Below are 26,101 nucleotides of genomic sequence, written 5' to 3'. Positions count from 1 at the left end.
ACCGAAGATCAAGGACGCGGCGACGCGGCCCTGCCACGGCAGCTGCCTGTGGGCAAACAAATCAGTCTCCAGCGAATCTACCTCGAATCTGTAGGGGAGGGGGGGCGGACACGACTCGCGGCAGTATTTTGAATTTGAGTGCAGTAACCGTTTTGGCCACATTCTTACATACAGCACCTTTAAGCCCTAATAAAATGTAAACGGGTGAGTTACTGATATATAAAAATTCAGCCCTGGTAAAGTTGTCATGAATGTTTAAATTAGCTAAAGAGAGCCAGGCTCAAGGGGCCATTCAAAGAACAGCAGTTTTTGGCACTTCCATGTTGGCTTTAGGTCGCCACTTGGTTCATATGCCAGTGGTTGTCTGGTGGGAGGGGTTTAGGACAGAGAGGGAGAGCTACAGCGAGAGAGTGTGTTTTTAAATTCTGACATTTTTTTCCTTTTCCAGATTTTTGCCTATTATCAGACTATCCTAACTAAATTGTGAAGAGGGCCACACAGCACCATTTATTGCTTATGAAAAATGCCAAAAATCCTAAACCCTGAGAAAAAAAATAGCTTCATAAACATGAAAAGTTTGATCCTTTAACCAAATTTGCATTTCTGTTCATGTCTCATTCAAAAGAAGAGAAAATATTAGGTGCAAAAACCCAAGCAGGTCAAACAGGACACATAAATGGAATGTTTTAAAATAATTTATTAGGAATTTTAAAAAGTTTTTTTTTTCAAAGGAATAAACATGACAGGAAAAAGAAAATCAGAAAATGTTACAGTGTTGACAAGATTGTTATTTTTCAGTGAAAACAGCATCAAAGTATGAACTACCATGGTAGCCCGCAGCAGTGTGAGCGAGTGTATCAAAATGTAAAACCTGGTAAATCAAGAGTGCTTTGTTCTTAAGCTAACATTCGAAGGAAAACACTTTTTTTTGTGATCGGCCAGTGCAACGTCCTAGTAGCTCTGAACATAATTGTTTTGGTCTAAAAATAGCTGTCACATTGCTACAGTCTGTGACCTCCAGTGGATATGCAGTGATTGGAAGAGGGGTGACAGGTAAACAAGAGTTAATAAGAGTCCCCCTTTCCTGTTGGAAAAGCCACCTTTCTAAAAGGTTCAACCATCCACACTTTGACATAGATGTTAATGTAATAATAAAAAATTCAGATTCAAATTTCACATTTGCAACTGAGGTACAATCCCCCCCAAAAAAACATAACATGGCACATTGGAAACCAATGTGTATAAAACCATATGACGCTCACGCAAACATCAACACAACCTGCAGAGCGGATCAGTCAGAACACTGTTAACCGTGCATGACTGCTCCTGAACACTGCTCCTTCATTTCCCTTCACAAACAATCATCACATATTGAAAATCACAGTTAAAACAACAATATGACAAAGTAAGAAAACAGCATGTTTTTTTTCTCTCTCCTGACAGAAGGAGCATTTTCACACCCAGTTATCCCCAAAAGTAAAGTGTTGTTCCAGACTCAGCCGCTCTCCTGCTCAACTCAAAGTGCTTCAACTCTGAGGCAGTTTTTAAATGCAGTAACAGAATCAAATGACACGTCCTTTATAAAATGCCTGGAGATGATTACAGTATGTGGCTGGTCTCATATTGACAGACAAACATACTGCACTGTTCTTGACCTCCGTGTGAAACTTGGAGACGTAACAGTCAAGCTTTCCAATGCATATGATGAAAGAAGCAATCGTATTATTTCTCCAAAAGCCTCCCAAACACAAAAATTAGCCGTGCCCCCCCAGAAACCAGTCATATTTACAATATTTTACAAAATTGTACAGCTCATGTAGGCCTATTATGTAACTGTGACTAATGACCTTTGTCGTCTGACTGTTATTAGTGTAACAAGTCTTTGTTAAAAACCTACCAAGATATACACTTTGTGACACATTTCAAGAAATAGTATTAATCACAAATGTTTTGTTAAAATTCAGTATGAACTAGTGACAAATATACAGTTTTCCAGTACAAATTACAGCTCCTGACCTTCAAACAGGCTTCACCTGGAGACTTTTCTCCTCTGCTCTCAGAGAGACCAGGTTCACATAACCCAATAAAACAGCCAAAACAGATAAAGAAACAACGCAGCCATCACAAAAAAAACAGCAAGGTGAAACATAATGACAGAAAGAAAGAACAAAAAAAAACAAAAAAACACTAAAAATACAGCATCTGTATGTGTTGCTTTTACATGTAGTGATCAACTTTTTCGCTCCATTTATGAACTTTTTCTTTTTTTTTTCTCAGGAGGTGGAGTTTAGTGTCGGTAGGCGTCAGTAGGGTGGGCTGGGTTCAAGCTGACACCAGGGTGGAGGGGTGAGGGTTCAGCTGCACCAGCCGGAGAGGCGGACTGGACAGAGACAGGCCAGATCAGCTCCAAAGCAGCTTCAACTCCTTCCAGCTCTCAGTCTACAGCTCTGCACTGACACATAAAAAAACACCCAGTTACTCACAGGTGAGTCCCACTGAATCAGTCTTATATGTGAGGTTTAAAACAAGATGATGACTTACACTCTCAGTGATAGCCGTTAGTGAAGGCCGTGGCAATCAAAGGGCCCTGTGGGAGCAAGCATACAAGTTTAAAGTTCACTATTTGTTCTCAGACTTTAATGTCAACTTTTCTTAAGTCTGAATTTGCTGATTAGTTCCTTCTTTCTGGATGAATGTGCTAATTAGTAAAGTGGGCTGCTGCAGTATTTTGTTGGAAAGAATAACTACACAAACGCCGAGTCATGATGACACACAGCTGAGAAGCACAGGCACATGATTCAGTGCAACCCAATCTGACTACCACGATGTTAAATATGGCAGCCTGGTCTGTGGCCCTTGGCGTCTGTTACTGGCGCACAAGGCACCTTACAGCATCTGTATGAGTATATGCCCACGCTTTCAGCTACCTCCAGTATAATCTCACTCACTGAAATAACACAGTAGAAAGAGCAAGAAAGTCCGAGTAGGGCGGAGGGAGGGGTGGTGGATGGGTCAAACACATACTACACTTTCACCTGGGAGACTGGTGTTCATTTCTCATATGAAACCAAAAGTCAACTTGAGTTTTTTCAACCATGGGACAAAATTACTGCCGTATTTTAAGTCATGCAGTCATCATGTGACATTTTCGATAAATAACTGTAAGAAATGTAATTATTTTAACCAAAATGATGGTTTATTCTGAAAGACATTGTGGCGTGTAAATAGTGGACACTGACACAGAAACTGACACGTCCAAAACTGACCGTAGAGGGACACGTAGAGCGTCATAGTTTGAAGCTTAGGGCCACTGACCAAGCTGCCTGTTATTTGATGAGTTTGGAGTGAGAACGTATTGGTAAGTGAGTTTCTATCCACTAGTTTTAATGCAAATTTTAAATAAGGTCATAAATTTGAAATAAATAAAATGGAGGAAAAAAATAATAATGTGCAGCTAAAGATGAGCAGAGCAGTGAATGGAGACATTTCTCAGACAAATGATGGCATAGCCAGACCCGCCTTTGCTACTTCCTTTCGTCTTATTTAGAGCATAATAGATCCAAAAGATTCACAGCAGCACTTTGACATTTCTTTGACATCTCTTTTTAATGTACTCTTGTGCCCTTGAAATGTTAAGATAGAAACACACCTGTAATTTCACTGACTACAACAGTCACATGACCTACAGCTTTAACTTATGATGCAAACATAATAAAGTCAAGAGCAGAGAGGTTATCTTACCCCCAAACTATGGCTGAATCCAGTGCTTGGAGCTGGGCTTGCAGCGCTGAGGTAACTGCTGACAGCAGACTCCTGACTGGCTGTTCCATACAGGTCTGCCATCGGCCCCGGGCTGCTCGTACCTAAAAATCCAGCTGAGCGAGACGGGGTGGAGCCTGAAATTAGAATTTAAAAAAAACAACAACAATTTTCAGAGTTTCTTTCCATGTGAAAGATATGTACCCTCTTCTAAAGTGTCTATAATCAGTATGCCTATAACTAACAATTGATCCAGTGACTATGTGTAGTGAGAAAGATGAATTATCACCTGACTCTGCAGTTGCCCTCATTATTTTGGTTTTACAGCCCAGAAGAAACAGTAATTCTCAAAGCACCCTCAAAGAGTAAAATGCACCCCTAACTGCACTGCCAAGCAAACAGAGTCTCAGGGCTCATCTGCTTTTTGCACTTATTTAAATCTGATAATATACAAACATTTGGTGCAAAACTGGCCCCTTTCTGTGCATATGACCCTTACTGCAAACACAGTCCACTTCACAAGGAGCTGCACTAATAGCCACATGCAGTTACATTAAAATTACTAATGTCTTAAGAGACTTGGAGGTAACTGGAGTGCAGTTAGGGGTGTCCCGCCTTGACTCTCCAGTGATCAAATTCCTTTAAGTTTTAAGGAATATCTCTGCGCCTCATTGGTCAGGACCTCTAACTTGTAGTCTGAAAACTTCAGTTTTCCTTTTCTCTCTGCTGTCATTCTGACTACTGTGTTCTTGATGTAAAGGTAACATTTGTACTTTGCCTCATGGATAATTGGCTGCAAAAAAAGGGACAAATTGCACTCAGCTGCACAACTTTATGGGTGTGTTTGTGCCATAATATAATTTCTGCAATACCTTTTGAGAATCTGACCCTGAGACAAGGCAGATAATGGTTACCAGTGATGCACAATTTATTGTGCTATCAACAGCCACAATCCATTCTTTGAGAGTTCACCTGTCAGCTTTCGTATACATTTTATTTATTGCTGCCCATGTATAATTACAATTCCCCTCCTTTGGGAATAAATATGGGATGAAAAATGAAATTATTCGCCACAGTTTGAGGGACAAGAGGAGAGCCCAGGCTTAATATTACGCCCCTCCCCTCAGAACGGCCATTGCTCTTGCTGCTCTCATCAGCATTGTTTTCTGCACTGCACACTATCTGCCTAGCACCAAATAGCTGACAGACAAAGTTAGCAACTATCTGGTGAACACAGTCGAACGTCAACAACTGAAGGGACAGATATTTCTCTCAGGAGTTGGTGAAGGCCAACAATGGAGCGAAATGGTAAGTTAACATTGTCATACATTTGTTAGCTGGCCAAAATCAAAGCTCCACATGAATGATAATGTTGCTCCATATCTACTCTTTGTGTAAATAAACAACTTTTTGTTAACATGTTCTCCCATACCGAGATGATAGTACAGTGTATCTGTGTTGTCTTTACAGCTTAATTCTGCTGCCCTCTAGTGGCCAACAATCAATTATTGCAGGTGTAAATGACTCCTGGGGAAGTTGTATTTCATGTCAGCCTTTTTCTCATAGACTGTCAGAATGATTCTGTTGAAGTGGGACAGGGTAGTATCTGACTAGTTTTACCAGGGGGAACTAACATAACACTGCAGAGCATCAGGTTGCTGCATCCAAAATGAGATACGAACAATATTATTGATTATCAAGATAAGAAATCAAGTTCTGGTGAAAATAAACTAAAAAAATGTCATTATTTTCAAAGCTACTTTTGAGGTCTGGGAATTCCACATGTCATTGGTTGGTCCCCTTAATTTCACATGTTAGCGTTGTCCCTTTAAATGTCCATACCTCTAACTACTGCTGCTGCTGCCGCTGCTGCTGCCATTGGTCCATATGCTGTGAGAGGAATGGCTGAAGAGACAGACAAGAAAAGCTCCAGGTTAAATGTCTTTGTGTGCAAACACTTAGATAACTAATAACACACCTTAAATGTCTCACCCCAGTGACCCCAACAACTTTCTGATAACTTAAACCGAGCCTTGTGAATACAAGGAGGTGTAAGTAAAAACTGTTAACGAGAGTGCGGATAAAGAAGGAGTTGATGAGGTCACTGAAGGGAGCCTTTAAAGTGAAACCTGCCTCAGTACTGTCAGCAATCCTGCCTTCAGATAGAGACCGAGGAGGACTGACAAACACAAACATGCAAACCAAAGAGTGTAGCAGACTGACAACACGCTGCTTGTAAAGTCCAAAGGAGGGACTGACTGACCTGTGAGCTCAGGGGGGTGGGGTGAAGTCAGAAGGGGAGTCCTCTCTAAGTGGAACTCTAAAACAGAAACATCAGAGTGCTGTTGAGACACACACGACCACCGCCAGCAAGGAGAACACACGCACACACACAGGCAAGGAAACACCTCCGAGGTGACGTCAGGCAGGAGGTATGGAGAGTACATATTGGAATACACAAGGTTTGAGGGATGCAAACAGGAATTAGAGGATGGAAGAATGTTTTATAGTCAATAAAGTTGTGTTGAAATCAGTTTAAAATAGCAAGAAATACAGCAAACGTTATAATTTTGTCATACAAACTAATAACCTTAACTCAAGAGTGTGATTTGGTTTCATCCATATGTAAAACATCTAATTTTGGAATTAACTTCCAGAGTAACATCATACACTCTAGTGACATACACTGCCACACTAACATGCAAGCACGCACACGCACACACACTTGTACACGAGCTAAGCACATGTGATTCCACTCCTTGATATTTACAAGCAGCCATTTACACTCACAGTGTTTCGTGTGCTTCTATGGAAACATGTTTGTATTTGTGACAGTGTGTCTGCTGTCAGGTCAACAAACAACAAGTTTATTTATCAATTCAGAAGAGCACTCACACCAACATCATCCACGATCAATCATTCATTACAAGGCAACACTACATGTTGACCTGCTGCTCATGGGATGAATACATATTTAGATCTGCTGCAACTATCAGATTGATTGCTGTGACATTTGCAATGTGCTGTATATCTGAGGTCTCCAAAGGATAGATTCTGATTTTCAGGACACAGTTTCCATTTGTCCAATAGTTTGGTTTATGAACAAATACCTGCAGAACATTTCCATCAGCTTCAGCTGGGCAATGGTTGTGTTCAAAATCATTTAATAACGTACTGCATACTACACTCTGAGTCTGTACGTGCTGCGTACTGCCTATGACAATTACGTATGCCATTACCGGCGGACTTTTCCCCAAACAAATCCAGTATCATTTTAAAGGCAAATTCACATTATCAAATATTTTAGTGTTAAATATGTTTTCTACAGTACATTTTATATGTGAGCTCCTGCGTTTTTCCTCTGAACTACACCTTAATGACACATTTGTAATTATTATATTGAATAGTTAATTACTTTAACACTCAGCCTTGCAGTCCGACACTGGACAGTTTAAGGAGCTACGATGCATTGTGGGGTGACTGAGTATGTCCAAAAAACTGAAGTCCTACACTATACAAAATCCACTTAGTACACAGCTAGAAAGCACTACATAGTTAATGTTATGTCATACTTAGCAGGAATAGTTACAATTTGCAAAACATTCATTTTGTGTAACTGCTTATCGTGTTAGGGGTCGCGGGGAGGCTGAAGCCTATCCCAGCTGACACTAGGCAAGAGGTGAGACACCCTGGACAGGTGGACAGACTATTGCAGGGCTAAATTTGCAAATATAAGTGTGCTAGCATGCTAAACTATGATGATCAAACTTGTAAAATATTACATGATAAAAAGTAGCATGTTAGCATGCTGATGTTAGCCTTAATCTCACGCACAAAGCACAAAAAGCTGCTAGCACAGCTGTAGACTATTCTTTAATGTGTTGCTGCCCAACACAAAACATGGGTAGTCTCTGGCAGCTGACAAGAATACGTTTTTATCATCATAATTTGTGTCAAATTCTTCAGCAAACAACAGAAAGACTATTTAGATTATTAAAGTACAACAAGCACAACTTTCATTCCCTTCTATCCCTGCATGTAGTGAATATTTGAGTGTATTTTTGTTGTTTGTCTATATGCTACAAGGATCACAAGGATTTTAGTGTCTGTGCTGCCGTTGCATGACAGGTACACTGAGCCAGACACTTAAGAAATTTACTTTTCTGTCTCAGTCATCTCCATGGAAATACATTGGACAACACCTGCACCTGCTATCTGTGGCTGTGTATCTATCTCTCAGTTAATGTGACAGAAACAAGTCAGAGTGTATCAGGAGCAGGGAGTGTGCTGTGATTACCAGGGAACTGATATGTATATCCAGGAGTGATGCCAGCGTAGCTCCGACTGGTGTAGGTGGCTGTCTGGAAGCCCGGATAACCTGTGGAAACAAAATCACTGTCAACATCCAGATCACGGCAAACACCAACAACACCCACAGGCACAAAATAAGGAACAGGTGTGTGGATGTGCTGCCCCCTAACAGTGAAGCCTGGTACAGTCTGTGACACGCAGGTGGGTGATATTCTACACCTGTGATTTATTTACAAAGACCGGACTGAGCAGCTTAGTGTCTTTGTCTTGTGTTTCACTCTCAGCAGTGCACATTACACAGATTTTCTGTGTGCGACACACTCACACCTGGAGAACTGACCTCAGAACAATATTCGGACAAATAATATAATGTTATTTGTTAGGAGTGCCACAAGACAGCACAACTAATTTAATATTTTTGCACTGTCTTTAAAAGTGTGGTGATATATCATCTTATGAGCACTGTCTGATCGTATCACTGAAGAGGAAGGTGCTGTTCTCAGACTGAACAGTAGGTGGTAGCATCGGTGTGGCAAGCTAAGCTTCAGATGCACAAACAAGTTCTGACTGCTGTGAGTACAAAGATCTGTTAATGAGTTGGCCCGACTGTAGAGTATAACGTTCAACGCAATGAGGAGATCAGATTTATTAAAGGGCCATTCCACAAATTTCACACTTGAGGTTCGGTTTACTCGTCTCAAGGAGTCATGTTGAGGTGACGACAGTTGAAAAATGTGGAGGGAGATTTCCAAAATTTAAAAATAATGCCCTGATGATGTCAAAGTGATGTCACCAGGGACTACTAGAGACTGAGTCAGGATATCTCCTGCCTCTGGTGCTTCTTTTTTTGACTGTCCGTTTTTTAAGTCTGTCACTTGTGAGTCCTAAAACTTTATGGAAGTGCAATTCTAAATTGCTGAAGTGCTCACTGAGATGAATTAGACTATAACGCAATGCATAACTGGAATGTATATGTATGTATATAGTAGTCTGAGCAGTGTTTGCACATTCACACTTAACAAGAGCTAGCTCAACGTTCAGGTCACACATTAAAATAAACCAGTTTGCATTCATAGCTCACAATTTGAAATTTAAAGCTCACAGTCCCAAAAAATGAACTAGTTTACGTTCATGTCTTCCTTTTTTTTAAATAATGTAAAATTTTGTGATGATCATTCACTTGGAGATAATCCCCACGACTGGTCAGATGCTTCAACTCGACGTGTTGTTTCAAATTTGTTGCCGGCGTGAATAAATTGCATCTAAATGTCAGTTTTTTTCTATTGTAATCTGTACTGATTTCCTCATTCAGCTCCTTCAGATATTCATATGAAGTGGCTTCAGTAGCAGTGGTAGTTGCATGGTCTGAACTGCTGTGTGTCAAAGTCTGTTCCCCCGTTAAATGACTGACTGTCATGAGTTGACAACACTCAAATTCGTTAATTGCAGACGGGTACATCCAGTTCACCGTTTATCTGTTAAACATGAGCCATTTAAATGATTAGCAAGTTCTTGCACACAGACTTTGAATATGTTCGGCTGCAGGTATTGACGTAAAACCCCCTGCACATAACTGACTGTACACAGCTGTGAGCAGTTTCAACATCACTTCTACAGTCTGAGATCTGGATAATCAAGGCTGCATGGTGGAGAGTTGTGAGCCGAGTTAAGTGGTCAGTTTTCTCCCCATGAGGCCCTGTGTGACCTTTGAGACATCTGCGGCCTTAGAGCTGGAATACTTATTGTCATGTTCACGTATGCAGCCACATCCTTCCTCTCCTGATCAATACTACCTTACCCAGCATACCAATGCCCAGCATGAAGGCGTCCATTCCATAGGGCATCACACGAGAGCGCCCCCTGGCTGAGCCCGTGGGGGACATCACCTCCTTGGGCTGAGCTTTCTTACACTCCACCTGTTTCCGGACAAAAGACAAATCACTACCTGTAGTTTCCACGCAACATGGTGTTACTGTGAGTGTTGTTGACAAACCAAGCTGCTCACCATTTTGTTGTTGATCTCGTGGAAGTGGATCTCGCAGACTTTCTCCACCACATCCTCGTTCTCAAACGTGACAAAGCCAAACCCTGGGGAGGACGGCACAAATTCATGACTAAGAAAATTTCAGAGTGTGTTGGATTTAGACAGTAGGCCTCTCTGTGCAATAGTACAGCTAATAGTCTCCAGTAATCAGTGCTGTAATAGCTGCTTAACACATTTGCCCCCCTCCTTCCCCCCTTTCAATGCTGCTATTCTGCACTCATCCTTTCTTCCCTCCCTTCCTGGCCAGAAGGCCCGGGCAAAGCTGGTAGGCTGTCATAATCGATCAGTCCCAGGGTGGGGAGGAGGTGCTTAAGGAGGCTTTATCCTGATCCAGATTAACGGACTGGCTAATTAGACTAGCCCCGTTCGTCTCCTCCAGCTCAGCCCACAGGAAGGAGGCCCGTGGGGGGTGGAGGGGGATCAATAGATACCCTGGCAGGACTGGAGGAAGAGTCTACGGAGAGAAGGAGAGACATAGGCAGAAAACGGACAGGGAGATGGGTCACTTCAGCTCACCTCTGTGTCTGTTGGTGGTCTTGTCGAACATGAGCATGGCATCGTCGACCTGGGGGGGAGACAAACAACACAGTTTTTTAGGCGGCGCTCTCTCTTTTGCCACGCGGCATATTGCCTGACCTCAGCCCTTCTCAAGTTCTGCGGGGAGGCTCAGCAACAGATGGACAGAGAGGAGGGGGAAGAGGGAGGGAGGGGGAGGACTTGAGACGAGCGACAGGTTACAAAAAGGAGGCCGAGGGGGCAAAGACAGGAAAATATGAAGAAACACTGTACGAGCCCTGCTGCTGCACACAGCCAACAGACATAATGGGTGGCATGAGAAGTTGGAAGTCATATTTGCTGCTAAACTGCCCCGGTCACAATCCTTCTCACAGAGAGCCCGTAATCTGCCGCCTCTCTCCCCTCCAAAGTTTGACATTCCCATGGCAACTGTACAAAAAGTCCATATAAAAGGGCTCGAGCCAACATCAAATATGCTTTATGAATAGTGGGAGAGTGCCAGTGAGACAAAGAGAGGGCCGCAAAGAGAGAAACACTGACCAAAAAAAAAATAAAAAAATTAGCCAGTCACAAGCAGAAAGGTGAATCCTGTGGGCAGGTGGAGACTCGATGAGAGGGGAGAGCTGATAGCGAGAGGAATAGCGACAGGTGGAGATATGGTGAAAAGAGAGCACAGAGAGTCCTGTAAGAGAGGGGAAGAAAAAAAAAAGACTGGGTCAAAGTGGAGAGGGAGGAGAAAGAAGAGACAAAAGGAGAGGGAGAACAAAGAGGCCTGGAGGCTTTGTTTGTTGGCACAGTCAGCCATAATTCCTCCTCCTCTTCTCCCTTTGACCTCTCCCTCTGGCCCGGCCTCCCTTTATAGAGCAAAGACACAGGTGTCTATTCTATACACACACACACACACACACACACACACACACACACACACACACACACATCAAACACACACACAAACTGAGTTTCTTATGTCAAAGTTGACCTACTCTTCTACTCTTTCTTCCTTCTTTCTCTTGTAAAAAGCTGACATGTTTATACTCCGGTCGGCACACAGATGTCCAAATAAACATTTGGTAAATGAATCTGTGCTCTTGGTCTATAATAAGTTTACTGGATATAGTCCACTGAATAATTTGTCATAGTCACATTGGCACACAGTGTGAGTGTGTGCGTGTGGACCCCCAAGGGCAGTTTGCCTACAGAAAGGTCAAAGGTGGGTGAGGAGTGTCAATGTGAAAGAGGACCTGTTACTCTGATGCCTCTCAAGTCACTGCTTCCTTCCAGCCTGACATTTGCTCCGTGACGCCTGCAACATGTTCCTCTCTCTATCTCTGCGACAGCACTGTTTCTTTTTGCCATTTAGCCGACACTTTTATCCAAGAGGACTGAGAGCAGCAACTCAGATTGCAGATCAATTGATCGACGAGAGAGAGGGTCAGGAAACACTGCCACATCAAGAACGCACCGAGTCATGCTGGAGATCTAAAAACCAGACCTAATAAACACACAGGAAGCTACACAATCCCAACGTGAACACACAATTGAAACATCACGACAACATGGTTCCTGAGTCAATCGCACATCATTGCTTGATATTTCAAACACTGAGCATTTTAATGGTGTGCCGCCGGACAATATTCCCTCTTATCCATTTTTTTTTTCACCTCTCATCTTCCCTGTTATCCCCTGCCCATCCCTCTCCGCGCTCCTTTGTCCTCACCAGGACGGGACACAAAAGGTCCAGTGAGGCAGTCTAATCAGGAACTTCCATGGATGGCTGGAGCCTACATTTCACCGTCCATCCCTCGATATCTCTCTCGGCAAAATTCATCTAGACGTTATGATTGAGGAGGGAGCACGGGGAAACTGGAGGCCAAGCCTTTGGCACTGAAAATGAAGTGCCACGCAGTCGAAAATGCGGCAGCTAAAACGGAGTATTCGCATGTCTGACTTTGGAAAGTTTCAAGGGCTCGAGGTGGAGATTGTCCACCTGTGATTTGGTGGAAAAGTTTATGCGATTTTTCTTTTTTTTTGGTCCAATTTTCGATCAACCAACCCTCACATGGCATTTAAATCACATATTGTTGATGGTTAGTCTTGTATTAGAGGACATTTAGGAGTGTGAAGAATCCAGAAACTTTCAGTATGCAGATAACTTCTGGACAAACTAAGAAAATATTTGTCTAGCTTTGTACAGAGGCATAATGGCCCCCGTAAACCCCCCCAAACCCCATCTTTGCCCCAGTTCCCTCTCTTACGCCTCCGCAAACCTCTCTCAATCAGGCCCTCCCTCTCTTGTTGGTGCCTTTGTCAGCTCATCATCTATTCTCTGCCTCATGTCTGTCACAGTCTTCACAATATAACAACTTAAACAAAACTTGACATAGAAATATTACAAAAACACAAACAAATAAATCAAGAAAACGAAGGCTGAGTGATAAGTTTGCCGGTTTTTGAGCGTTAGTCGACTTGCATTTATTGCTGCCAAACTCCTGAGTTGACCCCCACCCAACACACACTCACACACACTCATGCTAACACCCCCAAACACCACCTCATCCCTCCTCCTTCAGAACAAAACCCCCTTACCCGCAGAATTACTTGGGGACAATGGGCAAGCCAGGTCACCACGGTAACGGGCCAGGAGGGGGTTGTGGGTAGGAGCAGCTGTTACATCAGATTAATTCAGATTCTGATAATCCCTCCTCCTTCCTCACCATCACCACACACTCACTACAAAACTTTTCTCCCCCCCTTCTCCCTCCCCTCCTCTCTGCTCCCTCTTCAAGTCCCCCTAACTTCGCCTGCTGCTCCCGGAGCCTCTCAGCCTCGTTATTTTTCCCTTCCTGCCCTCTCCAAGCGTTTTCTCTCCCTCCTTTCTCGCCCTCCTCCTCCTCGCAGTAACCCCTTCACTTCAAGGCGGTCGCTCGACTCCAAGTGAAGTTTTTCTCAGATGGATTTGTGGTGAATCAGACTGGGCTGAGCTGGTGAGATGTGGTACTACAGTGTGTGTTCCTAAGCTGTTGATTTGTTTCTGCGCTAATGCCAACGAGGCAAACTTATGTGAATCTGTTATAACTGACAAAAGTAATCCTCATTTTCATTCGGCGCAATATTGCTGATGCTCCGTCTTTCATTTCCACCACAGAGTGACGTCTCAACAACTCTAACAACAACACTCACCTTCCCAAACTGGTCGAAGTACTGTTTCACATCCTCGATGGTTGTGTTCACTGACAGGCCGCCCACAAAGATCTTCTTGGTTCGAGTCACCAACTGCAAGAGGAGGAAAGGCACTGATTAACACATTTTTTTTCCTACTGTGTGTTATCATCTTTTCTATCATGTTGTTATCAACATATTTTTTTTAGGATACCAGTTTAAAAGGGCTTAAAATGTGTATTTTTTCTCAAACGGCACTGTAAAGGTTACAATAATTACAAAGAATTGCTCTTCACTTTTCTATTTTAATACTTTAAAATAAATCTATTGAATTATTAATGTGAAATGTGTCCAAAATGAGGATTACTCTGTAATACATCGGTGTTCATTTTTACTGTCGCTGTTATTGTTACTCCACAAAATTACTTTTCCCACCACTTCCCCTAAAATCACAGATACAATAGTCATTATCCTCTTCTTAAAAGCTCCTTTAGATGAGAAATAACAGAGAACTTCACTTTTTTTATGTGGAACATAAACTTGCAAACAGACAATAAAAAGTTTGGGCTTATTGTTATTTGTACGTTTTTGGTCATTGACGTGAAAGAAAACAGAATAACACACATTTGTGAACACTAGTGAAGATGAGGCCATCAGTTCAAAGGGTGTAGCGACAAAGTCCTATAAAAAGTATTTGAAGGAATTACTGCTCCAATAAATAATGAAAAGTTTTTTAAGTACTTACAGTGATTTAATGCTGTTTTGAGCAATTAATTGAAGAGTATTTTAATAAATGGCTAATGTCTAATAAATGCCTGACATCTTAACTAGATAATAGTAAAGTTTAATAGTGACACAACATGGCCAACTGTAAAAATACTCTATGTACACATGTAGTTGCCCAAATTTCATACAGAAAGCAGTTGTTATGGAGCGTTCAGGGACAGTGATTTCATGGAAGAACTGGTACAATTGTAACAACACTTTTTTCTCAAACTAAGGTGCGACTGTAGAAACATAAATACACTCATCATACAACTACTTATACTCTTACTCAAATCCAAAAGTAAATTGTCTGCAATGAACTAGACACATTCAGGAAAAATTTAAATTTCCAACATAGAAATACATAATAAATGCGCAGCAGAGATGATGAGGCTTCAACTAGGCACAACCATATTCTAACATTATTTTAATAGAGGACTACACCACTGGCCTTGGTGGAGGTCTGTGCTCGTTAAGTATCCTTTTAGTTTCTTATATCATTTTCTTTTACTCAAAGGGGGTCATTGTTAAACACTCTATCACTCTGGTGAGGGTTAAACACTTTCACTTAGCCCAAAAAGCCCAAACAGACTAACGCAACTTATTTCCTTATGTTACCTTTATGTTCTGCATGTGGTGTTTACTAACTTACAGCACACTCAATCTTTAAACAAAAAGTGCTATTCCCTGTATTGGATTTAAAGTCAATTCTGGGTGCAGCAAACACGTGGCACATGTAATTCTTTTGGTCTTTTGCATCACTTTCACTTTCTTTCATGACAGAATAAGCTTGCATAGTCACACAGAGGAGGAGACGAGCAGCATCTGTGTTATTTATGAGGCATATTATTATACTTTTACAAACCATGTATGTGCAGCAACATTTTGTTGTTAGTTGACTGTGGGTGGTACAGTGAGGAATCATATAACGCTGGACGTGTGTCTGAGATCCATTACAGTACACTAACACTACACAACATATAGTATGACGAAGCTTTTAATCAGCGCGCATACAAGAAATACCTGCTAACAGGATATAACACAAGCTGTGTACACACGTAAGTCAAACTGTGACATCAGAACATTACTCAAAATTTGAAATTAAAACTTAATTTGTTTTCTGCGCTGTCTGCACGAGCCACGTCTTCTTTTAACCATGATTCACTCTTTCATTTCCGCTGTGTGTTGCATCATGGGACGATACCGTCCATGAACATTACATTCAGCTATTTCAGTGATTCATGTTGTTCTTTTATGAGTTTGTAATTTTATCATTTTATCCTTGTTCTCATATGGCACTTTTTGCAGCTGGGACACTGACGGGTCACCAGAGCCGATGTGACAACCTGTGACGCAGCCATTTTTTTCAAATCTGTTGTGTTGAGGTAAATGTTACGAGGCCAGTATCCCTTCATGCTGTTTGCCTCACTAAACTATCCTTTCTGTTGCACACCGTGTTGTTGTCAACAGAGGAGACAAACCGGCAAAGATCAGGACACAACGTACTTGAAACACAATACGGACGTTTAGGTAGGTTTAACAATAATGAGTGTCTCTAAAGTTGTGAAGGTTTTTGTTAACACACGATCACATAACAGTTCAGTGATGTCAGCGCTGCTCGTGTTCATCAGATTACGGCATTATAAGAGACTAAAACACTCGCCACACACAAAACTGCCGCAAACAATGCACGCACAACAAGGAGGCGCTTTGACTCACCTTGGGCTGAGCTCTGCGAGGGAATGCAACCTTTGGGTCGATCTGCGGGAGAGAGTACAGAAGAGGAGAGGACTGGTTAGTGTTGTGCCGTGATACCGATGAACCTGCAACCTGTCGCCTTCCCTCAGTATACTCTGACATCACACCCTCAGTTTTCATTCTTTAACGACTCATCAGTGAAGGTGTAATATATCTGTGTTGTCCTCCTCTTGGCCCAGAAACATGTGTTCACCAATCCTACATCAAAGCAATGATGTCAAAGACATCTGTTTGTTTTAAGGCGTATCATTCTTGGGCCTCGCTGTGCTGAAAAACAAAGTGATACCATATATAACTGTGAAGGAAAATCTAAATGAAGTTACCATCGAATGCACAGTATACTCTCAAATTAACACACACTAAAATCAAAAGATGGCAACGTTTTCTCATTATATATATCATAACCTGCTTCAGACAGTGGTAGTATTAGTTGTGTGTGTTCATGTCAGTTTGTGCCCGTGTGTGTACTTAAAGGGATGTAGCGGTAGATGATATAAAGAAGTATAAATTCAACGTCCAGTACGTGATAATGCATCTGAATATTTCCAGGGTCGCTTCACAGAAATTACATAAAAAAAATAAAAAAAAACGCAAAACAAAACAAAAAAAACACTTTTTTTTTTTTTAGTGGTATCTGATTGCAGNCGTCCAGTACGTGATAATGCATCTGAATATTTCCAGGGTCGCTTCACAGAAATTACATAAAAAAAAAAAAAAAAACGCAAAACAAAACAAAAAAAACACTTTTTTTTTTTTAGTGGTATCTGATTGCAGATAGTTTTGCTTTTATTTACCCAGGGTCTGAGAGATCAGAATTGCAGATTACTTTTATAAAATTGCATCTCTTTCCAGAAAAAATGTTACTGTGCCGGACCTAGCACATTTAGTACCCTAGGCAACTTTCCCTGGACCCCCTGTCCCCCCAAACAAAGTATCTTTAATATTTATTGTATTTATTACGAAGACGAACAAGAACTAATTACAAATCGACACAAAGAAACAACTTAGCTTACAAAGAATTATAATAAATATCAAACAATAGAAAAATATTGTATGTGCAAATTTCAAGTTCTGGTTTTTTTTCTTATTTTGTACTGCGCCCTGGATGGATTTTGCCTTTTCCATCTTTTTTGGCTCACTGATCAACAGATTAAAGTTAAATATATTGCCAGAACCAGGATTGGTGCCCCTACTACATTAAATCTTTGGATTATTCTTTCCCTAATGCTCCATATTTCCAGGGGTGCCCTGGGAAGAGCACAGGAAATGTTAATTTGGTAGAAAGTAGTTCAAATGAAAACAGTGAATTAAGTGTTATATCGTTTCTGGAGAGACGCACTGTCAATTTTTTTCTTTGAAACCTCACAGACTCAATGGGCATGGAAAACCAAAACTACTATGGGCAGTTCCTCTAAGTGTATGTGAGAAAATCTTATTACAAATTCCTGTGAAACAGACCCTTTAAAAATATCCTATCCTCATAGAAGTTATTGTACATTTGTCTGATGTTAACACTGAACTATGATTACACATATTTAAGATAAAAACAAGGATATAACCTCAGTGTGTTTGTACATCTATGTTAATGTGCTTTTATCCAACTATTCTAGAATGTGAATGATGTAAGAACACGTACTTTTGACGTGATGGTACATGTAAGTGTGTGTGTGTGTGTGTGTGTGTGTGTGTGTGTGTGTGCAGTTGTGCTCAGGTGGAAGGCCTGGGAATGTCCAGTGAATCCCTGCCTCTCTCTCGTCACTACCGTGTGACATGTGATCTCCTGGAATCTCACACGGGCACTACAATCACAAACACGCCTCACCTCAGCGAGGAGAGCCCGAGAGGGAGGACAAGTGTGTCCGAAAGAGAGTGAGAGGACCAAGGAGGGAGAGGAAGACGAGACAAAGGAGAGGGAGCTGTCAATCAAAACCACACTGACGGCAATTTTGTTTGTTTGTGTTTGTTTGTTTTTGCCTCCCTTTGCTTTTTTTCACGGGAAGTGATGACAACAACAGGGACCATTCATCCTCCTGCATGCTTTTAGGTGATCTGGATCGTCCTCTGCCCTGCGGCTCCTTACGTTTACACCCAGGAAAAAGCACCAGCTTAACCCCTTCTAACAGTTTTTGATATTAATCTTAACTCTACAATTACAAAAAAACAAAACAAAATGACAACAGAAATTGATACATGATGTGGACGAGCCCACTGAATGTCACCAAGGTTAAGATTGGAGAGAGAACCACACCATGCCATGAGGATGCAATCATAGACAGGCTGTAAAATTGGAATTTGAGACCTCTATATTAGTCTATACTGGTCTAATAGAGCTAGAGAACAACTAGACTACTCCACACTGTACTGCTGTTACACTAACAGATGGTGAGACAGTACAGCGCTAAGATTAGTCCGTAACCATGAGAGGGTAGAGTTGAACTACAGTAGAGAGCTAGAGCCTCTATGGTAAACCACATGCGTTTACCAGAGTAAGGGTAACAGTGTTGTTTCTACTTGAATTAAAGTTGACATCACTGCATGTTCTGTTTCTTCTTTTCTTTCTCTTTTTTGTTCTAGAGAGCAGAGTGAGAAGACTATAGGCTAAGACTGGAGGATCAGATGCAGACTCTACTGTTTAGTTTCTATGGTGGCTAGACTACTCTGATAGTCACCTCCGGTCACCAACCCTCCTGATGTCCAACACTCCTGTGCACATTCAAAAACAAACAGACACACACACAAACAAACAAAATCAAACACATGGCAGCACACAGCACATCCGTGGGGAGGAAATTGTGGACATTAAACAGATAAAGTGGCTGTATTCATGAGATCGCTTTGTTTCATGGGGGGGAGAAGGTTGATCAAAGCAAAGTCAAAAGATGTATTTAAAGTCTCCTATGCTCAGAAATGTCACTTCACCAGGATGTTTGAGCTTCACTGTGCAGAGTTGGACACTGAAAGGCTGTTTTCTTATTTTACCCTGTTTACACCTGATATTAACATGCATCATTGGTGATCAGATCATAAGTTAACAGCTTTAAGTACAGATGTGACTGAATCCAGTGCATCCTCATTAGCTGCGTATCCACCAAGCAGTTTCGGTATAGTACCCTTAGAACCATTTCCTAGTGTAGGGGGTTAGAGCATTAGTCTTCCATGCGGAAGGTCCAGGGTTTGAATCCTGCTGGGGTCGGCATCAGCAAAGGCATGCGGTCGCAAAAGGTTCCCACCGCCGAATGAAACGCGATCAGGTTCCTGAAGGAGGCTAACTCCGGAATCTGACCCTGCGTGTCTCAAGCCCGTTGTAGACAGAAGGTTCCAGACATAAGAGTGGTTTCAACATGGACAACACTAGATCTGTTTCATATTTCCAACGCAAATAGTACCCTTAAATGTAGGCGGAGTTGTTACCAGATAGTAATAGCTGCGTTACTGCTTCGTCAAGTTTGCACTTACGGTAATTTCCTTTTCACCGACGATGAATGTCTGCATGCTGACACTGTCAGAGTTTCTTTACAGTGGTTACAGTCTCTGTTGCAATTGATGGGATGTTTAAAAATGCTGGGTTTGTGCATTGAGTCCTTGTCAAGCAAGAGTGACCATTCTCTCTTGACCAATAAACAGACTGCAGTGTTTCTAGCTCCACCTAATACTAGCGGGTCATTGAGCTAGGTACCTCAACAGAGGGATGGTTCTACTGGTACCATCCACAACTTTTGTCAATGGAAACACAAAAATAGCTGTTCTAATGTGTAATGAACTGAGCTGAACTGAACCGGACTGCTTGGTGGGAATGAGGGGAATGCGTCTTGAGAACAGATCGCTCACAATACATTCGGAACTGGTCTGGGCTGCATATGGCCTCATTCTTTCAGCAGTATTACCCTAATGTGTCCAAGGCCATACTGAAGGACTCCCTACTCAGCTGATGTCCTTCATGTAGGTGGAAGTATGTACTCATTTGCGCACCAACACCATTGTTTTAAATAGCAAAAAACAACTGATTTATTGCAAGCATGTGAAACATCTTGGGTAATTTGGTTTGCCTGAAACACGCCAAGAAATAGACCCTGTCTGTGGTGTTTCGATCTTGTCCTCACGTCAAGGTCTTGACAAACTTCTTCACGGAGGTGGGACCAGGTCATTGTTTTTCAAGTCACTAGTAAGTCTCAAGTCTTTGCACTTAAGTTTCGAATTAAGTTCCAGGTCAAAACGGACAAGTCCCAAGTCCTAAACTCTAGGCATTAGTTTGCTATGTTAATATTAGCCTCGCCTTACTGTTCTTTGAGCAACTTCAAATGTCCACTGAAGTTGGAAGTTGTCTTTAATTTTAAACCAACATTGTTTGCATACCGCTATTTGTTTTTGTTGACCATCATGTCATTTTTCTGTGCAAACAATGTTATCTTTGGTATACATTTTTCTAACCGGAGCTCAGTAACCTCATTTCAGACAAAGTGAATCAGGGGAATTAAGTATCGACTCAGGAATGAATAGCATTGACGTTACTTAATGCAAATGTAGGGAAATTAATTGATCTGAGGCACAAGTTTGGGGAAGATATCAAGTATTTTCAAGTCAAAATGCTCCAAGTGAAGTCACATTCATTGATTTTGTCAGGTTGGATCTATAGTCATCAAATTTGTGAATGAGTCTAAGGCAGGTGACTCAAGTCCAAACCTCTGATTTCCAGCAGACTGGGCACAGGATGTGCATTGCTGCCTCACACCAGTAAAAAAAAATTCATTTGGTATTTGCAAATGTAAATGATGTACAAGTTTATTTGCATGTAGAGCAGGGAAATGAAATCTGATTACAAGTGGTCACTCAAGACGCATGACGAGACAATTCTAGTGCCAGGTGTAAACGGAGAGCTGTTCACATGTGATCGGATCATCCCAGATGCATGTTAACACCAGGTGGAAACAAGAGTGCAGTCATCTGATGAGGGGAGATGTCTCTTTTGTACTTACCTAAAATCTGAGTTTATGACCTTGACATATGAGCATCATTTATGGCATCACAACTAGTCTGGCAGCCGATTGTGGCCCAGTATGCAACTTACACCAGTGTGTTATGGAAAGTTGCAACCTCCAACACAGAGACTGGACTTTTTTGTGAAAGAGACTTCTTATGTCCAGCAGTTAAACTTTTAAAACAAATCCGCATATTAGTAGATTCTGAATTTTTCAATGAGGTAGAAGCAGTAGCTAATTTTAAGAATTTTGAATTATTATTATTATTATTTGAACTTTTTTTGTAAATAAAACATCAGACACAAAATACTGACAGTGCTTTTTTTTTATATGTCATGAAACATGTCTGGAGGGGGTCTTAAACTTACAAAATGACACTTTGTCCTACACAAAGACATGTTAAGTCACTTAAAGGTATCAGAGGCGTTTTTTGGGCAGAGGCCTAACCTCTCTGCACTCACTGTGAGGTAACAGGGAAGAGGCTGAACATAATTCCAAGAGAGGTTTATGAAATCAGGGCAATCCCCTTTAACCAACTACATCCCAGCTATGCAACAGTTGGCCAAGCTCGCTGCCTGTCACAGCCTGAGCTGGGAACGCACTTAACGCAACATGCCCATTGGGCAGCACTCGACATCTCTAAGGAACAACTCAAGCTTGTTGACTCCAATCCTATTAGTTAGGAGAGCCATACTAATCACAGACAGAGTTATCCCACCTTCCCCCCTCTTCTTTCTTTCCACTCAAGTCAGCATGGAAATGGTTAACGGGGGCCGCAAACTGGCCTGATGCAACTCTGCAAAGAGCTGTGTGACTTTGTTGTAAAACTCTCCACTGTGCACCTTGGAGCTGCAATTGAATGGAAACTTTGTCCCACAAACATGCAGTTTGCATCAGCCGTCACTAACTTTACAGATAGCAGGAAGCTGGGAGGGCACCCAAAGGGGCAACTAACAGAGCAGCAGTTACATAAATCACAGTAAAACTCCCCGTCCTATGCTGGTCAGAACCGGGCAGCATCTGTCCTTCAACACAATAAGTACCAATAAATTCCTCTGCAGCACTGTATTTGCTCTTTAGCCTCTGGGCTGTGCAAAGCTCTGTTAATTCCAGCGCCGGAGCGGTTCAGTCCGTCACAGCATGGCACATTCTTTCTGTTGCCACTGGAGAACTTTTCTCTCCCCTCTCTAACAGGATAACCTGTTAGCATGAGAGAGAGGGAGAGGGGGGCAGGGTGAGCTGTCTAAAAAGGCCTACTCTACTCACCATCCAACCCCTGTGGCTGATCACTGAGCCCTCTCCACGCCAAGCACACACTCTCTGAGGCTGCCACAGCCCCCACCAAACGCCACGACACACCCAACTGCCAGCCACAAGAGGCCCTGCCACAGCCCGCGAGGCTGTGCGGAGTTTACACACACACAAGTTTAGAGGAGAAATTAAAAAGGGGAAATCATCTCTGGAGGAAATACACTTAATAAGTTGCTTATAGCAGGAGAGGCGACGTGAGGATAAACTGTCAGCACCACGGCCCCCGCTCCACTATCTGTGACTGTTTACGCCGTCTTGATTTCTGGTATTCAAGAAATGATTGTAAATGATGTGCATTGTTATCTTCCTTTTTATTCTTTTGTGACAGAGCCATTCTTCAACTGTGGATGGGGAGGGGGGGGGGGGGGGGGGGTCACTATGGAAACAAACCCCATGGCGAGTTAGTGGCGTCCAACCATGATGCCGCTACTTGTCAGAGCTGTTGTGCCTGCAAGTGACACTACAGCAGCAGGGCACTTGGGAAACCATGGAAAAAAAATACAGATAAACTTCTCTATCAATCAACTTCCACTCTTCCTAATTCTGGATTCATATTAATGAAAATTTCTCATTTCCTTGTAACTTTTTACAGCAAACCACCATTTGTTTCCGCTCTCCATTTCCTACTTCAGCTCCTCCACTTATCCTCCAAAGATTCGAGAAGGTGCATCGCTCGGAGCACAAAAGGGGAAAGAAGAAATAGCCTCCCCTCATTTCAATACAGTGACTAACCAGCAGCCATCACCACTCCCACAGAGGAGAGAGGCGGGGGCAGTGGTCCCTATGGCGACCAACGGGCCACATTGTTCCCAGACCGGCCCACATTCATTACTGACAAAAAGACACACACACACACACACACACACACAGACACACACACACACACACTCACACACACACACACACACACACACTGCAACACAGGCGATTAATGCATTTTAAGTTACAATTCACATAGGTGAAAGGGCCTGGCTTTATCAGCGCTACATTCACAGTTTTATTCTTCCTGAGATCAACAGGAAGCTGTGAGGAGCTGCTGCTTTCACACCTTGATGGTTTCAGGTTGCATTTGCTGCTTCCATACAGAAACTTTTTGGGGTCAATTCTACCCCTTGGGACAGAAAAAAAAAGCAGAGAAAGTTTTGGTCCGCTCTTCCTAGAAACCAAATCAAAGCCTGGCAGTGAGAGCAACCCTGTCCGGTTCCCCTTGTTTCTATGGAAATTGACACTGGGTAACATTTTCTTGTGTGTTCGGCTGAAGAGCGAAGAGAGAGCACATTCTCCCATGTGTCTCCACCATCGACGGCTGACTTAATCATGTAAAGTGGTCACATCTGAGGTGTGGTTTGAGAAAAACATCAGCATAGTGGAACCTTAGTAAACATACTAAAATGTAGCAATGATACACCTCTCTAGCGGATTATTGGAAAATCCACTAATCAAACACTGAGCAATGGGATTAACCGGTGGTGGGAAGTAAATACAGAGAACTCACTGTTTTTGAGTCCAGCTCGTGCCTGGTTTGGGCCAAAACTTTATCCACGCCGGCCTGATCAACAAAGGTGACGAATCCAAACCCTCTGCAGACACCAGGGGAGGGGGGAGAAGGTATTAATGACACAGAAACTGATGTTGACATGTAATGATACTTCATGAGCAGCGAGGAATCACGGAGGTCAGATAAACTTTCAGCTCCGGCGGAGAAGCCGGCCTCACAGCTCCCTCACCTCGAGCGCTTAGTAACCGGATCTCGCATCACCATACACTCCTTCACCTCGCCGTACTTGCAGAAGTACTCCTTCAAACCCTCTGGGGAACAAAACAAGATGGAGAGGAGACACATTAATTTGTCAAACAGAATGTTGACAGTAAGTGACAACTTTGTGATAAAAATTCAGCAAAGGGTTCGACTGCAGAGAGTCCAACTTTCCCCTCTCTGCTGAGATTTCTCTCACCAAACCTCATACATATTTCAATTAAATGTGTCAGACGTAAATCACTTGTCACCAAGACTCAAAAAACTATAAAGTGCATAATAATTCCAACTAAAAATTCACATCTTAATACAAACTGAACAGTATAATTTCACCCTTTTTAATAAGCTTTTAAGAATCAATCATTCATGCTATGGTGGCTGTGAATGGCTGCATTCATTCTGGAGCAGGATTCAAACTCAAAACTCAGAAAAAAGAGAACACAAATAAACAACTTCAATGTAAACAAACAGAAATATTAAGAAATACAGCTTTTCAAATGAGTTTAATTTAGTTAAACCTGATCCACGCCAGGAGTTTTAAAGACATAGTGGCATTTTGTGAGAGCAAGAAGTGGTGGAAAAAGATTTACCTTGTGTTGTTTGCCAGCTGAGTCCACCTATGAACATTTTGCTGTGGGGAAAAAAGAGAAAATATAAGATATTCACATATTCACCAAGGGAGGATTTAGTGAGTTTGATATTTAAGGGCTTGCACAGTAAGACAAAGTTGTTGTTGAGGTTTTAAAAGTGTAATCCAGGAGGCAAAGACAGAATTAGAGAGTGTATCATCTCTGATTTAACATGAAGGCTCTCTGTGTGGAGGTGTGTGTGTGCGTCTGTCTGCAGCCCACAGTCCCCTCGCAGAATACCCGGTCTGTTCCTGAGGTGTGGGAGCAGAAGGTGGAAAGAGAGTTTGCTCATAAAAAGTTTTTTCGTTACCAGGGGTCGTGAGGGGAGTCCGTGGTGGACAGGCTGCTCTGGCTCCCTTCCGTCTCCATTCCGGGTCCTCGCTGTGTGTTGTGAGAGAGTGCTGCGTGCGTCCGAGCCGAGCCGTGCGGGAGAACAGGCGGAGAGTGAGTGAGAGGAGCTGGGCGGGTTTGGCCCGGGGTGACAGAGAGGGGAGCGGGCCAGATGCAGGCTGGGACAGACTCCACCTCCTCCTCCAGTCACTCAGTCCCGCTGCTGTCTCTCTCTCATCCCACCACCGGGGCACGCGGCTGCGGCGTCAAAGCAACAGTGACCGACCACGCCGCTTCCGCTGCAGCCTTTCAAAATAAAAACCTGGTGGCGTGATTCTCCTAAGACCTGAACTTTAAATTTGTATGCATTTTTAATTTCTCTTAGCTATTTAGCATCAATAGGACCCGATAAGTATACAACACTAAACATTGTCAGCAACAACAAAGTCCCAATGTCCTCAAACGAGACGATAATAAAGTCCCAATGTCTTCAAACCAGTACTTCCTAATTAACAGGGTCTCAACCTGTTACTGTTGCTAAAATTGGTCAAATTGTTGCCATATCAAGCGACAAACATTATTAATCATAACTAAACAAGTTTCAACCATAATATGTGATCAGGTTTTGGACCTTTTGTGTTAGGATCAGATGGAGACTGACTTGGCAGAAATGGCTGCCATCTTGCTTTTAGCCTACATGGATTGGTGTATTGTGCTCTTACTGGTGGCAAAAAAACGAGTCCACAAACTAGGACAACAGGTCTAAGTTAAGTAGAATGAAGTATAA

General features: G+C 42.3%; 1 protein-coding gene across 3 annotated transcripts; it reads right to left on the bottom strand.

Annotated features, from left to right (window-relative positions):
• Positions 1-679: 679 nt before the first annotated feature.
• On the bottom strand, positions 680-25,488 carry msi1b (musashi RNA binding protein 1b). 3 transcript variants are annotated; one of them, XM_050051028.1, is made up of 15 exons: positions 25,295-25,488; positions 24,946-24,986; positions 24,327-24,408; positions 24,095-24,179; positions 16,274-16,315; positions 13,811-13,903; positions 10,631-10,679; positions 10,076-10,158; positions 9,869-9,986; positions 8,057-8,137; positions 6,023-6,079; positions 5,602-5,664; positions 3,742-3,896; positions 2,542-2,587; positions 680-2,452 (listed from the first exon to the last, which is right to left on the bottom strand). In XM_050051028.1, the coding sequence occupies exons 1-14, from the start codon at positions 25,351-25,353 to the stop codon at positions 2,546-2,548; spliced, it is 1,050 nt and encodes a 349-aa protein (XP_049906985.1). In that variant the 5' UTR covers positions 25,354-25,488; the 3' UTR covers positions 680-2,452; positions 2,542-2,545. The 3 variants fall into 3 exon arrangements, with proteins under 3 accessions (XP_049906985.1, XP_049906984.1, XP_049906983.1); XM_050051027.1 differs by having other exon boundaries at positions 9,878-9,986; positions 25,295-25,472; XM_050051026.1 differs by having other exon boundaries at positions 680-2,447; positions 25,295-25,470.
• Positions 25,489-26,101: the final 613 nt, after the last annotated feature.

This window comes from Epinephelus moara, chromosome 8, assembly GCF_006386435.1.
Source record: "Epinephelus moara isolate mb chromosome 8, YSFRI_EMoa_1.0, whole genome shotgun sequence".
NCBI classification, from domain to species: Eukaryota; Metazoa; Chordata; class Actinopteri; order Perciformes; family Serranidae; genus Epinephelus; species Epinephelus moara.
The sequence above is the reverse complement of the archived record's forward strand: the minus strand, read 5'-3'. Positions and strand labels throughout refer to the sequence as shown.

What these genes read in the sequence shown, in the direction of transcription:
- msi1b (XM_050051028.1), bottom strand. Translation starts at nt 25,353, where the DNA reads ATGGAGACGGAAGGGAGCCAGAGCAGCCTGTCCACCACGGACTCCCCT. An exon ending in ACTTCGACCAGTTTGGGAAG is followed by an intron (nt 10,680 to 13,810) that starts GTGAGTGTTGTT and finishes TCTCCCCCCCAG; the next exon opens with GTCGACGATGCCATGCTCAT. An exon ending in AGCAGCAGCAGTAGTTAGAG is followed by an intron (nt 3,897 to 5,601) that starts GTATGGACATTT and finishes TTCTAATTTCAG; the next exon opens with GCTCCACCCCGTCTCGCTCA.